This window comes from Arvicanthis niloticus, chromosome 15 (genome assembly GCF_011762505.2).
Source record: "Arvicanthis niloticus isolate mArvNil1 chromosome 15, mArvNil1.pat.X, whole genome shotgun sequence".
Classification (NCBI taxonomy): Eukaryota; Metazoa; Chordata; class Mammalia; order Rodentia; family Muridae; genus Arvicanthis; species Arvicanthis niloticus.
This window is the reverse complement of record NC_047672.1, coordinates 48111676-48126014: the sequence shown is the minus strand read 5'-3', so window position 1 is coordinate 48126014 and position 14339 is coordinate 48111676. Positions and strand designations below refer to the sequence as shown.

The 14339-nt window shown below is 36.8% G+C and overlaps 1 protein-coding gene across 1 annotated transcript in view; it reads right to left on the bottom strand.

Moving 5' to 3' along the window:
• Vwde (von Willebrand factor D and EGF domains) overlaps window positions 1-14339 on the bottom strand; it is an 83253-nt gene that overhangs the window by 37072 nt on the left and 31842 nt on the right. Inside the window, 9 exon segments of the mRNA XM_034518934.3 lie at window positions 1828-1923; window positions 3453-3548; window positions 4227-4322; window positions 5683-5778; window positions 5862-5957; window positions 7821-8378; window positions 10095-10232; window positions 11232-11451; window positions 12435-12685. Of these exon segments, the coding sequence (XP_034374825.3) occupies window positions 1828-1923; window positions 3453-3548; window positions 4227-4322; window positions 5683-5778; window positions 5862-5957; window positions 7821-8378; window positions 10095-10232; window positions 11232-11451; window positions 12435-12685 (1647 nt within the window).

Sequence of the window (14339 nt, the reverse complement as noted above, 5' to 3'; positions counted from 1 at the left end):
TTCTTTTTTTTTTTGAAACAAGTTTTCTCTTCATAGCCTTGGCTATCCTAAAACTCATTGTGGTGGGCAGGTTGGCCTTGAACTCACAGATCTGCCTGCCCCTGCCTCCTGAGCACTGAGATATGTACCACCACCAGATGGCTCTCTCTCTCTCTTTTAACTTTACAGGTCTTTGGCATATATGTTATTGTTTCCACTTTATTGCTGTTACTTTTTAAAAAATTCTTGTTGCTCTTTTTATTCGATTTCTCTGTGTGTAAACGAATGTATGTTTTTCTGCATTTATGTGTTTCTTGTGCTTTTTCTTTAGCTCTTTTCTTTCTGTATCCTTGCTTGTTTTTTCCTATTCGGATTTGTCTTTATTTTATTATAATTTTTAGATCCCTGGGTTTTTTTCTAGTGAAAAAGAAAAGAAAGAGTGTCAATTTAGGTGAGAGGTGAAGTGGGGAGAATCATAAAGGAGTTGGGGGAGAGGAAACTCTAACCAGAATACCATGCATAAAAAATATTTTCAATAAAAACGATCAAATTATATCACATAACTTTTAATTTTAGGAATTTAATTACAAAGATGTTCAAACATGTTCTAAAGCTATGTTTGATGTAATTCTAAGAATAAAGATACAGGAAGTGTTGTGTGCATTTAATTTACTGAGAATAGTTCCTACTTCCTGCCCATATGCTCATGCCTGAGATATTACTATTAATCTGGAGGAAAAAAAAAAAAAAAAAAACCTCTATAGTTTTAACTGCATGGGAAAACATATGAAAACATGGTGCAGAAAAGAAAATGATCCTGGGCTGGAGATATGGCTCACATGTGTACCCCAGCTGACCACTCAGACACACATAGAAACAGACTCACATCTAAGACTCTCACCCTCGCTCTCAACCTTGCCCTCGCCCGCCCTTGTCCTCATCCCCTTCCCCTCTCCCTTCCCCTCCCCTCCCCTCCCCCTCCCCCTCTCTCTTTCTCTTTCTCCCTGCCCACCCCTCCAGTTCTCACTACTTTAACGCTTAGGCCTCTGCTCCTGGCTCCCCGTCCCTTTGACTGTTAGCTACACTCTCCAGACCTTATTCTGGACTTAACCTGCTCCCTAAAGCTTTATCAATTAGCCTTGCTCTCCACTTTCCACTCCTCCCACAGCCTCACAGCACGCTACTGCCTCTCACCCTCCCTCCTGGCCCTGCCTATATGGTGCCACTAAGTTCCTATCCCTCTAATAAGCTCTCTAAGTTCAATTCCCAGAAACCACATGATGGCTCACAACCATCTGTGACGGGATCGGATGCCCTCTTCTGGTGTGTTAGCAACAGCATACTCATATACATAAAATAAATAAATAAATCTTAAACAATAAAAATAAATAAAACAAAGAAAAAGAAAGAAATATGTCATTTTGCATAGAGTTATACATAGATGAATTTCACAAATGTTTAATGAATCTAAAATCGAGAGTGGTCACAGGAAAACGGTTAGACATTAGATAAAATATATGTCAAAAATTATTGGATTAAAACCAATGGAGACAGTCCTATTAATTATGAACTGTACTAGGATATACATTTGTTGCACGTCTTGGCTTGACAAAACTTCCCAGATCATGCCCAGGTTGTTAACCTAACGTATGTTGAATAATTGACAATTCTGATACATCTGTACTAGCTGGTTTACATGGCCATATCTACGTAATAAGAAACAGAGAGGGAACATAGTCTCTCTTTTTCCATCTGAAATTTGACATATGTTTCTGAAACACTCACTTTTCCATTTTGTATTCCTAGTTTTCCACTTGCCTTTTGTACTTACACACAGGGAATGCTTACCATTCTGGCACTGTGAACCAAAGAATCCACCAGGGCAAAGGCACGTGTTTGGCTTATAACAGGAACCCCCGTTGAGACAAATGGGATCACATAGAGCTAATGAACACCAGGAGAGAAAGAGATCATCACAAGCGCTGTTATTTTAAGACTGAATGTGACGGAAGGAAGCATGAAGCATGATGGTTTATTTTAACTACAAGTAAAAAGAACCAATAATGTTCTAGACTTCACCAAATGAACAGAAGAAAAATAACCTTGTAATTCCTTGTAAGTGGTTTTTTTTTTGTTTTTTTTTGTTTTGCTTTTTGTTTTTTTTGTTTGTTTTGTTTTTTGGTGTGCTAATGATGTTAACAATAAAACTAAGAATGTAGAGTGACTGTGATTAAGGTGATTAAGATCTAGAATGCTTTTGGATCGTAGGCTAAGAAAGGCCAACTCAACTCCACAGCCCCAGTATAAGGGTATGGCTATGCACACATCTTTATCTCTTTGCAAATAAAACAGGGGCACATCACTCAAGCCCTTCCATGCTCTCATGGCTGATGCTTGATCACCTATGTTTTGCTTTGAGAGCACTTCTTTTTTGTTTGTTTGTTTTTTGGTGTTTTGTTTTGTTTTTCGAGACAGGGTTTCTCTGTGTAGCCCTGGCTGTCCTGGAACTCACTCTCTAGACCAGGCTGGGCTCGAACTCAGAAATCCGCCTGCCTCTGCCTCCCAAGTGCTGGGATTAAAGGCGTGTGCCACCACAGCCTGGCTTGAGAGCACTTCTAATTCTTCTTTCAGATTTTAGATTTTATCCAGTCTCCAAGGCGTACAAACTCCATTTGCTGGCATTAAGGTTTTCACTTGTGATATGTAGTTTGCTTATATTTCCTATCATAAACCAACTTGCTTCACAGTCATATTAAAAAAAAAACATAAGTGCATCTCTCGTCTCTCAGTCATGGTCTGAGGCTTGATATAAGGGCGAGAATCATCTTGCCTTTGTTTTCCTCTGCCACAGGCTTCACATGTAGCCACACATTATAAATGGTGGGTTAGATTTTTGGTGAGAAAAGTAATTAGATAGGGATTACAGATGAAATTATTGAGTTAGACTTTAAAGTGGATATTGAAGTTGTAATAAATACGAAAAGTATTGTGCCTTCTAAGCATAGGAGGATAGATATTACATGGGACAGTAAGTTAGAGTAAACTGACCAACCTCAAACTTTCTGCTAAGGAAGCACATCTGATACGGATTGATAAATGGATTTTTGTGATGTCTGGCCCTGACATCCAGAATTGAACAATGTTAAGTAAAGTAGGATGTCTATATCCTGGTTAGAAAAGGAGAAAAAAACCTTAAATGGAGAAATTGCCACAAACACAAGTTTCTGTGTCCATACCATGTAACACATACCATAGAAACACAACAGCAAGAAGGTACTGATTAGGTAACGTAACATGTAAGGTTCAAGATAACAGAAAAATGTGAGGAGGAAAGGTACGAATTTTAAAATATGTTATACATAACCACCTCCTATCTCGCCTGTCAGCTCAGTTTTGTTTCTTAGATGTGACTCTATGGGACATTTGAAGTTTATTTTTATTGATAATTTTATTGTACATAATTCTGATTTTACCTGTACTACAGGTGGGTCCATACCAGCCAGACTTGCACCGGCAAATATCTGGTGCAACACATTCGCCTCCATTTTCACAGTGTCTGTTACAGACCACTAAGATCACAGAACAAGGACAAGAGAAAGACAAATTTAGATTGTAACTGTCAAATACTTTTTAGTAATTGATTTTGACCATAAAGAAAGACCAGGATAATTCATTCATATGAACTCAGGTTCTTATGTTCAGCTATTTTGTTGCTGATAAAGATGGAGGAATTAGAAAACTATTAGCACCAAACAAGAATTAGTTATTTAGGAAAATTATTAGTAACTGGTGAACATAATCAGAGATAAATTAATATAAACTTAAAAGCAAATTAATATGTCTGATTTCCACTTATTTCAAAGAAATTATTAGTAACTAGTAGCTATTAGAATATTATTAGTTAATAATATTATTAGATATTCTAATAATATTATTAGAATATAATTAGAAATTATTAGTAATTAGTAACTATTAGAACCTATTAATAGCAAACCTCTTTATTTTTTCTTGAGACACGTTTTCACTATGTACAGCTCAGACTACCCCTCAACTCATGACTGTCAGCCTCCCAAATACCAGGATTACAGCCACACCCATCTAAACATCTTTACCTCCATTCTGGGAGCCCCTGGCTCCTTTAGTGCATCCATGTTATTTAGGGATGGGCTTCTTTTATTTAGCACAAAAGCTATCAACTCACGGAGGAAGATGCTTATTATAGCAGATTGTAAAAGAGCTTTACTTACATGTTTCACACCTGGGTCCTACAAAGCCATATGCACAAGTGCATCGATTGCCAGACGAGCACGTGCCCCCATGTTGGCAAGGAGGACTACAATGTTCTGCAGACACAGATAGTATTAAGTCAGATTTCAATAATCAGTATATATGCATGTCTAAAGCTTGCCTGCAATAAAGCACTCCATTATAAGAACAATTTAGGCTAAACTTAGTTCCCTTTACTGTGTAGTTACTCTTCTGTGGGGATCTACTATGTGAATTTACAATTCCGAAGCTTAGTAATCAGCACCATGTTTTGGGTTATACGTGAAAATTACAAAACACAATGCTGATGTGTGAATGATTTATGAGGACTTTGATTAATTGGATACAAATACCTGATCTTCGGCTTCTAAAGTGTGAACTTGGACTTATGAATTTCTGTTCAAAAATAGATTTATATACTCTATAGTTATTTTCATTTGCTATTAGTTTTGAAGACTTAGGCTAGTTCCAAAATTATTTTGTCCCTTTGTAGTTTTCTTTGTCATTAAAGCATTTACCAGCGTTCTAAGATCATTCACAATTATATATATCACCTACTAGAATTCAGTCTCAAAAACTGTTTTAAAAATAGCAAATTAATTTTTGTTTGTTTGTTTTTCGAGACAAGGTTTCTCTGTGTAGCCCTGGCTATCCTGGAACTCACTCTGTAGACCAGGCTGGCCTCGAACTCAGAAATCTGCCTGCTTCTGCCTCCCAAGTGCTAGAATTAAAGGCATGCGCCACCACTGCCCGGCAAATTAATTTTTTAAAAGCACCCACCTCCTTTTATCAATTCTATTCTGTAGATTCCCTACTTAATAATTCATTCTAAACCATGCAGTGTGTATATAAATAACAACAGATGTATTTTTAGGGTCATCTTTTATGTTTCTTCTTACTGTCTTAAAACTTTGAGATTCGCAATTAATACACAAGTCATTTAAATAAGTATTTTCTTCAAATGCCTAAATCTCAAAAAGCAAAGATTTTGGAAGAGAAACAACTACTCTTTGGATCTATGACTTCTGAAGTTTGAGTGTTTAAAAGTCTAAAGTTAAGGGCTGGAGAAATGGCTCAATGGTTAAAAGACACTGACTGCTTTCTAGATAAACCAGGTTCCAGATACTCCACTGAACCCATGGCAGTTCACAACCTTCTGTAAATGTCTTTCCAAGGAATGCAGCACTTGTTCTGGAGACGTTGTATACACATGGCATCCAGACAAAACACCTGTACAGTTAATAATTCTGTCAAATTAAAAACAAAAATCCCTCTAAAAAGAATTATGAATATTTTTCAAACTGTGAGCTTTATTCGAGCACTGATGAGTACTCATTAACAAGAACACGGCAAGACAACCATTCTTCAAAAAAAATATTTCCAAGGAAATAACACTGTACTTAGTTCTGGATTTGAGACTGTGGACAGAATTCTCACCTTCATCGCAGGTCGCTCCACCATGCCCCGGAGGACATTCACAGATGTTAGGCTTAATGCATTTCCCATGCTTTTTGCAAACAGGGTGACAGATGGCTACATAAAAATAAAGCCCGTGGCTTAGAAACATTGATTATAAAATAAAATTTATTATACAAGCTAATGAATCAGGTACCTACCAGTTTGGCAGTTGGAACCAGTATAACCTGGTTTACATTTGCATATGTTTGGGGCAACACATTCCCTGTGTCTTCCACAGGAGTGTCTACAAAATGCTGCAAAAAAAAAAAAAAAAGGAAGAATGGCTGACTTGTAGCATGTGTGTATATGTGTGTGCTACCTGTCGATTTAAAGAGTCTCTCTGTCTCTGTCTCTCTCTGTCTCTCTCTTTCTTCAAGACAAGGTTTCTTTTTTTCACATTTATTTTTTTATTGGATATTTTATTTACATTTTAGATGTTATCCTCTTACCCCATTTCCCACCAGGAACCCCCTATCCTATCCCTCCTCCTCTTGCTTCTATGAGGATGTGCCCCCCCACCCCATCTTCTACCTCACCACCCTCGAATTCCCTCACACTGGGTGTTCAGCCTTCATGGGACCAAGGATCTCTTCTCACACCTATGCCAGACAAGGCCATCCTCCCCTACATATACAGCTGGAGCCATGGGTCCCTCCCTATGTGCTCCCAGGCTGGTGGTTTAGACCCTGGGAGCTTTCTTTATGTAGCCTTGACAATCCTGGAGCTTGGATCAGGTTGGCCTCAAACTTAAAGAGATTCACCTCCCTTCCAAATGCTGGCATTAAAGGCATGAACTACCACAGCCCAGCCAAAATTACTTTCTCTCTCTCTCTTTTTCTTTCTTTTTTCTTTTTCTTTTTTTCTTTCTTTCTTTCTTTTTTTTGGTTTTACAAATTTTTTTTTTGTGGATGTTGGGCAACATGCAGTGTTCCTGGAGCACAACAGAGGGCATAGAATCTCCTGAAACTGGAGTTATAATGGCTGTGAGTCACCATGTTGATTACTGAATTCCAATCCCTAGTCTGAAGTTTTCTAATGTGAACATTTTAATGATATATTAAAGCATAGCTACTACATTTACCCATAATTCTTTTCTTTATAATGGTTTCATGGTTAGAATGATTAATATAAATACTTACTAGACTAAGAAAGAAGTCCCTTTTATGGCAATTACTCTGATAACCCTAGCTTGGGTAGAGAAAGCAGCCAGCCATACACTTGTGTTGCAGAGTGCAATAGAGTTTCAGATGTAATACAGCTAAATATCGGACAGTGATGCTCAACCAAAAAGCAAGGTTCCAGGGAGCCAATAGCTAATGGGATTAGATTCCCTTGAGCACCTTGAGCTACTTGACATATTCTACGGGGCCTTTAACACTTTTCATATAACTATAATATATGAGATAGCTTTGCTCTATTTGTTAACCATGAAAGATGCAGTTAATCTTAACATAGCAATAGTAGAAGCAATAGCAAAACACCTAAGAAACAATTTCTTCATGGCCAAAGCCAATATTTGTATTTGTATTAAACAAAAACAATGACCGTACAGAGCAAACATATAAACAATGCTTGTAAAATTGAAATGACAGAAAATTGTTTGAATGTCAAAAGTGTTGGCGGCAACACAGAAAAATCCCAGTTTATGAAAATAAGCAAGTATGTCAGAATTAGTAATTTGAACTGTTACATTCCAACTGTGGACTGACAAGAATCTGGGCCACAATACTGATCAGGTTTGTATTCGAAAGTGTGTCTTATCTCTTTAGCTGCTTGATACTGGATAACTAGACTCACAAAGACCTGCTCTGTCAGCCATATAATTGGAAAATTGCACTCAAAATGTGAGGTTATTGTAGATTATATGGTGATTAAAACAGAATGTTACTATAGAACTTAGAATAAAGCAGGTATAACTGTTTTGCTAATACTTATGTAGTAATTATATTTTAATAGTAATTTTTAAAAAGTAGTTCAGAAAACCCACTTTTCCCAAAATGTTTTAAACTAAGCAGAGTGAATAGAAATCAGCAATCGAAGAAGTACAACTTCCTAGTTACTTAAATGAAAGTGAGTTAGATTTCATTATGTATGTATGTGAAAAATTCTCACAGTACCTCTGCAAGTGATACCGTCTCCGTAATACCCAAAGGGACAGCGTCCACACTTGAAGTAACTACCTGTGGTTGGCACACAGGAAACACCCAGGAAACAAGATGATTCTGTGCAGTTTGATACTTTGGTTGATCCAATCTTTTCTGGCAAAATAGTGATTGCTGCTTTAGTAGTCAATGTAAACTCTTGACCAGAGAAATTTTGGAAAGGTTTGCTAATTTGAGCATTATGCCCCTCTGTTTCTGTTGGAATAGTGCTCCAGACCAGATCTACCTGGCCCAAAGAACTGTTAGGATTGATGCTTAAAAGACTACCGTTGTGTGTTGGAACTTCAAGCTCATCGACAGTAAGGTCTGAACTGAGAACATGATCCATATACTCATAAGCTGGTGTCTGATGAGAAACACCCCTCTTCGTATTATCCATTTGAGTTGTAACTGGTTTTATTGGCAAGTGAGATGTACCTATTGAGTTTAAAAACTCATTAAAAGTTGTCGCAGGACTTCGAGTAAAGCTTGAATTCAGTAAAGGCTCCTTTGATGGTGGTTGAAAGCTCAAATCTAGAGAGCAAAGAAATAAGGAGAAACGTTCATCAAAATGTTTATTAATGTTCTATCCTATCCATGTTTGGCGTCAAGTAACTCATTCATTTATGTGTGGTTTAGAACATTTATGAGTAAGAACCATATAGTAATAAAAAAGTCATCATAGTGTTCCAGCCTTCAATGAACGTGTAACATACTTGGATACACAAGATAACACAGAAAGTTAACAGGTTTGAAAGTTATGGAATATCCACTAATAAGCTTCCCTGAAGTTCACTTTGCTCACTTTTCTGTAATATGTACCTGAGCACTCAGAAAATTAGCACGTGAAAAATGTATTTCAAGTTACCTTATATAACCCTCAGGTTATCTTTCTAAAAGTAAAAATAACTGAGGTACAACTCGTTAGTTGTAGGAAAAACAATTGGAAACTTTTCTGTGTTAGACTTGATCCAAGATCATGAAGTATTGGGGACATTTTCATCTATTGGCCTAATATGAGTTTTATGTTTTTGCCAGTTTTACCATCCTCTTCTTCAATAATAAAATAATAAAATAATAAAAAGTCCGTTTCAACTGTAAATCAAACATATCACAGTTCAACTAACACAAACAAAATCTGATGAGTCATAATCTGAGATTTACTAGTCTCTTGGACTTAACTGTTGGAAATTCAACCAAGTCAAGGTTTTTTTTTCCCACAAATCCTTTGATTTTGAATGAATTTATGAATGAATTGAATTGCCTGAAAACTCATCTGTGAAATCTGTGAATCCTAACCATGGCTGTGTTTGGAGAGAGGACCTTTGTAAAGGGGATTCTGGTTGCATAAGGTGAGAAAGTGCATGTCTTTTATAAGCAGATAATTGTCCTAAGAAGAGGCAGGGGTACCTGGAAAGCACACATAGAAGAAAGGCCTGTAGGCACTATTGCCTGATGGGCAAGAAGACAATATTCCTGGAGACAGCTAACCTACACTCTTGCTCTTGAATTTACACACTCCAGAATTAGGAAAAATGATTTTTCCAATGTTTTTCTGTAATATAAGATTTAAGATTGAAGAGGGAAAGAAAAGAAAATACAATTCTTGTCTTTCCCAATTACTTTAGTCTTATGGAAAACAAATAGGAGGTTTCACAGGCTTTCTTACTTGTTATCTCAACATATAAGCCCACCATGGTATAAAGATTGGGTGATCGGTAAATATTTCATAAAAAGAGGATCTTTATTCACTTAACTATAACACATACATAGTTCCTTAATGTCTTCTGGAAATCACTTTTAAAATATTGATGTTCTTCAGTTTCTTGTGTCCCCCTTCCTCTAAAATTTCTCTCCTTGGGTAAAATATCCATAAGAGTTCATCTTTCACTCAGTCCTCTTCTCTTGACCTTCATATAGTTAGTCTTCTCAGTCCCCACTTCTCTCTTCTTACTCAATTCATGCCTCTTTTCAGGTCCTCTATTATCCTTCCTGGTAGGAATGGTGCCTCTTGTCTGCCCCTCATTCAAAATATACAAAACATGTTTTTGGCACCATGGAGCTACTAATCACATCTCTTGCTAACACATGCTAATTAAATGTGAGGACATATAAGATACACTTCTGTGTCCTGTGCAACTAGTTCTACATGTAGCACAATGCATATATACTGAAGAAGCATGTGAGTGCAAGAAAATGCTGTTGAATGACCTGAAGTTGAAAAACATAGCAGCAAACAAGGGCTATTACCATGACACGTGTTCCCATCACCATGAAACCCTTCTGGACATGGACCACAATGATAGGAACCAAAGACATTGATGCACTCCACACCTGGGAAACAAGGCCAAGATTCACATTCATCTACATCCTTCTCACAGTTTTTGCCTATAGGAAAGAGAGCAATAATGCAAATTATTTAATGTCTAACATTCCATTGTTCACTTACTTATACTTTTCTGGTACTAGTTATGTAGCTCAGGTTAAACTAAAATGTGTCATCCTGCTGCCTCTTGAGTTCTGGATTACAAGCATGTTCCTGCCTGGCAGGTTCTCCTGCTCCTTTATTTAGCACTTCCACATCTCCACTGAGAAAATATATTTACTATTTATTTAAAAACTACTATACAGTCGAATATAAAATCATTTAGACTTCTTTTAATAGTAAACACAACTCTTCACACATGTAAATCTATTTTTTCTATAAATATGGTGAGTAGTCTTATCACCAGGGAAGGTGAGTTAAGAAGACTTTCAGTTGGTCAGGATAAGTAACACAACAAGATATGTCTCAAGAAACAAGTCGATTAATATATGAGTATATGATACATAATTATAAAATATAATAATAAAATTTATACTTTTCTTTAAAAACTCAAATTTTTTGAATGATTGTTTAGAATGTTTCTCACTAATGTTAAGAATGATTTATTCAGTTCAGTTCACACAAGATTTCCTTAGTTAATTTAGAGAGCCTTGTTCTCCTGGTATTCTCCACCCTCTCTGACTGTGGCGCTCCTTCTGTCTCCTCTTCCACAGGGTTCCCTGATCTATGTTTCAATATCAATATGCTGAAATGTACTTTTTCTTGCCAAAAAGATGTAGAAATGCCTATAAACATGCAATTGAGTTTCCTAGATTGCTGTCAGAATCATAAATGGACAAAATCAAAAGAATATATGAAAGCAAAAGTACTGAAGTGTTTGAAAAATTATCAGAGGATATATGCAGTGTTTATGTCTATGTTACTTTTTGCTCGACTTTAAAAAATATGGTTTAAAATATTAAGAACATAGATTTGCATGGTTTCCCAAAAGAATATTCCAAGGAAATTTTCTGTCTAATTCATTCACGTTTTCTTTTAGTTCCTGAGGAACCCAAACTGACCTGTGAGCTCAGGAGGACAGTCACAGGAGTAACTGTGAAAGCCATTAATGCATTTGCCAAGGCCACAAGGGTTTGACTGGCACTCACTGGCTTCAGCCTCACAAAGATCACCATAAAAACCAGGCAAGCAGTCACAAATGTAGGCTCCACTTCCTGGAGGGAATTTTCTATCAGACACACATGACCCACCGTTCAAACAGTCACAAGACTTCACAATCACCTACAAAAGAAAAGTACTGAATATGTTATTTTGAATAAAAAACTATTTTTGTTGTCACTCCATGAAATCAAGATAAGCATGAGGGCTTATGGACATGGATAATCAAGTCATGTTTTTCTGCAAAATTCTTGTTTAAAAAATTATGTCCCCTCTCAAGAGTGAAGCTAAAATATAGCTGCTATGTGGAATACTTTTTAAAAATGTTCTGAGTAGAACAATTTGTTTTTATTTTATAATTTTAAAAATAGATTCAATAATAGTTCAGAGTGGCCTTGAACTTATATTCCTCCTTCCTCATCTTCCCAGGGACATATTTTTTAGGTAAGTAACACCATACCCCCTGGATAGAATCATCAGTTTCTAAATGCAAACAGAGCATTAGGAAACAAAATCAGTAGTGTGGAAGGCAGTCAGCCACCCATGTTATTGTAGTTTAAAAGCAGACAATAATGTCACTTGCTAGGCTAATGTGGTCAAACACAGTTACCTTTCATTACATGTGTCTTTGTGAAAATGTACACACAAAACTTCAAACCCATCACAAGGAGTTTATAAGAATTTAAGCCCTGTGACAAACATGCTGCATATATCAATAGAAAAATTATCAGTTATTTCTTTCATGCCTTCTTTCTGTATTTGTGGTTTCTAATTCAACATTCAAGACTCTCATTTGAAGGAAAATGATATAGGTATCAATCTTATTTTTAGTCAGGAACTTCCTTGGAGTGGAAATGAGTGACAGACTCATCCTTGACTGCAAGTACAGAGCATGATGTCAGGTATCAATTTAGATCCATGCTTCAGGGCTTATTAAGAGTGTCCCTAAGGTGCTATGCTATTATAAGCAACATTTAAAACAAACACGCAAAGTTTAATGTCTCCGATGCTCCTTAACATTAAGACTATGTCTTGTGCTCAGATTAAAAATAAACTAGCTGTATTTGTAAAAGATCCAGTGACATTTATGTAATTATAACTATGACCTCCACTGTGACTGTAGTTTCAGCCTCACATTCATCCTTAAGATGGACAGTGAATCTCTGAGGAGTCTGTGACTCTGTTTTCCATGTTAGAAGTCCTTCAGAGGAAACACTTGCTCCATCAGGACCTGAGTCCAGTGTAAAATGTATCTCAGAGCCTTCTGGATCCCAGGCTACAAACTGGTATTCAAACTCTTCACCATAAAATGCCTGTAATTTGTCTTGCAGTGCTTGAATCACAGGGGGCTGGTTATCTGTAACAGAGAAAGTGTTTAACCTTGTACCTGTGTAGAAAAAGAAAGAAGCATAATCCTAATAGTTCCCCACAGGGACAAATGACTAATAAGGACTTAATTCTGCTTAAAAGTTCCATTAGCTGCTATTTCTCTTCTTTCATGAATGGCATTTCCACTCTGTGTAAATGTAAAGTAACTGTCAGGTTCAGGTGGAGTTTTGTGAGGCAAGTCTATAAACATTTTAGACACTGCATACTATATGCAGACAGTTTGTACTCTGTAGGTTGGAGGCACTCCTCTTTGGTCTAAATAACTTGATGTTGACCATTCCACTGCTTGGGCATCCTGGGTATCTTGGACTCTGTTATTCTATCAGTGTGTGCGTTCTCAGCCTCATTTTCCCCCCTTTGCATCTCCCATTACGTTCTATGATTACACTCCTCATCCAAATCCTAATGTGTCTTTCACTCCGCCTACTTCCCCATATTATGACACTTGGAAAGTGAACAGTGAGACCAAACTCACAACTCCTTTGAGCTCTTTCCAGTGTCCAAGCTCATGTTATCGCATAGTGAAGCTGTTGTCAGAAATAATGTTAATGTTTTCTTATATTCAGAATAATTCTAAAATATACTTTATACTGTTTTAAATTTAATAATATTTACTTTCCTAGTTTGCTAGATAAACACAAATAAGACATTCAACTATACTATGGCATTGAGACTACAGGGCATTATCTGCACACATATGCACTGGTGTCAAGGAGACCCCAGGTCCAGCTCACAATATGTCCCTGTATAATTTTAAAGCTGCTTCATTCTTGATTTTAGTTCCCTTATCCTTCATATGAGGCCTATTTATAAGAGTATTCATTACCACTGAACATGATAGATATTCACAAATCAGACATCCCATAGTCATTAAAAGAAAGACTCAGCAGACGGTGGTGACACATCTTAATCCTAGCATTCATATGGCAGAGGCAGGTAGATCTCTGAGTTTCAAGCCTGTTCTACCAGAGTGAGTTCTAGGCTACATAGAGAAACCCGGTCTCAAACAAACAAAGAAACAACCAACCAAACAAGAAAGACTCCAAGTTGAAGGTAGTCTCCATTTTCTTTATCACTCTTGCAATTTTCCCTTAAATTTTCATTGGGTTTGGTTAATGTTTTGTAGATCTTGTTACTAGGCAGTAAATATGAAAATAAAATATCTAAGAAAGTAATGGAATTTGCATAAATAATAACATGTAAACATAAAGTGATATTAATTATAGATAAAGTTATATAGGTTCCAAGAGTCATGTCTTTAAAAATTTATTTTTTTTTATTTATATGAGTACACACTGCAGCTATCTTCAGACACATTCTAGAAGAGTGCATTGAATCACATTACAGATGTTTATGAGCCACCATATGATTGCTGGGAATTGAACTCAGGACCTCTGGCAGAGCAGTCAGTGCTCTTAACCACTGAGCCATCTCCAGCCCTTTACTTATTTATTTTTATTTATTTTTTGGTGAGTTCCAGGACAGTCAGGGTTTCTCTGTATAGCCCTGACTGTCCTGGAACTCACTCAGTATACCAGGCTGACCTCAAACTCAGAAATCCGCCTACCTCTGCCTCTCAAGTGCTGGGATTAAAGGCGTGCACCACTACTGCCTGGCCCAAG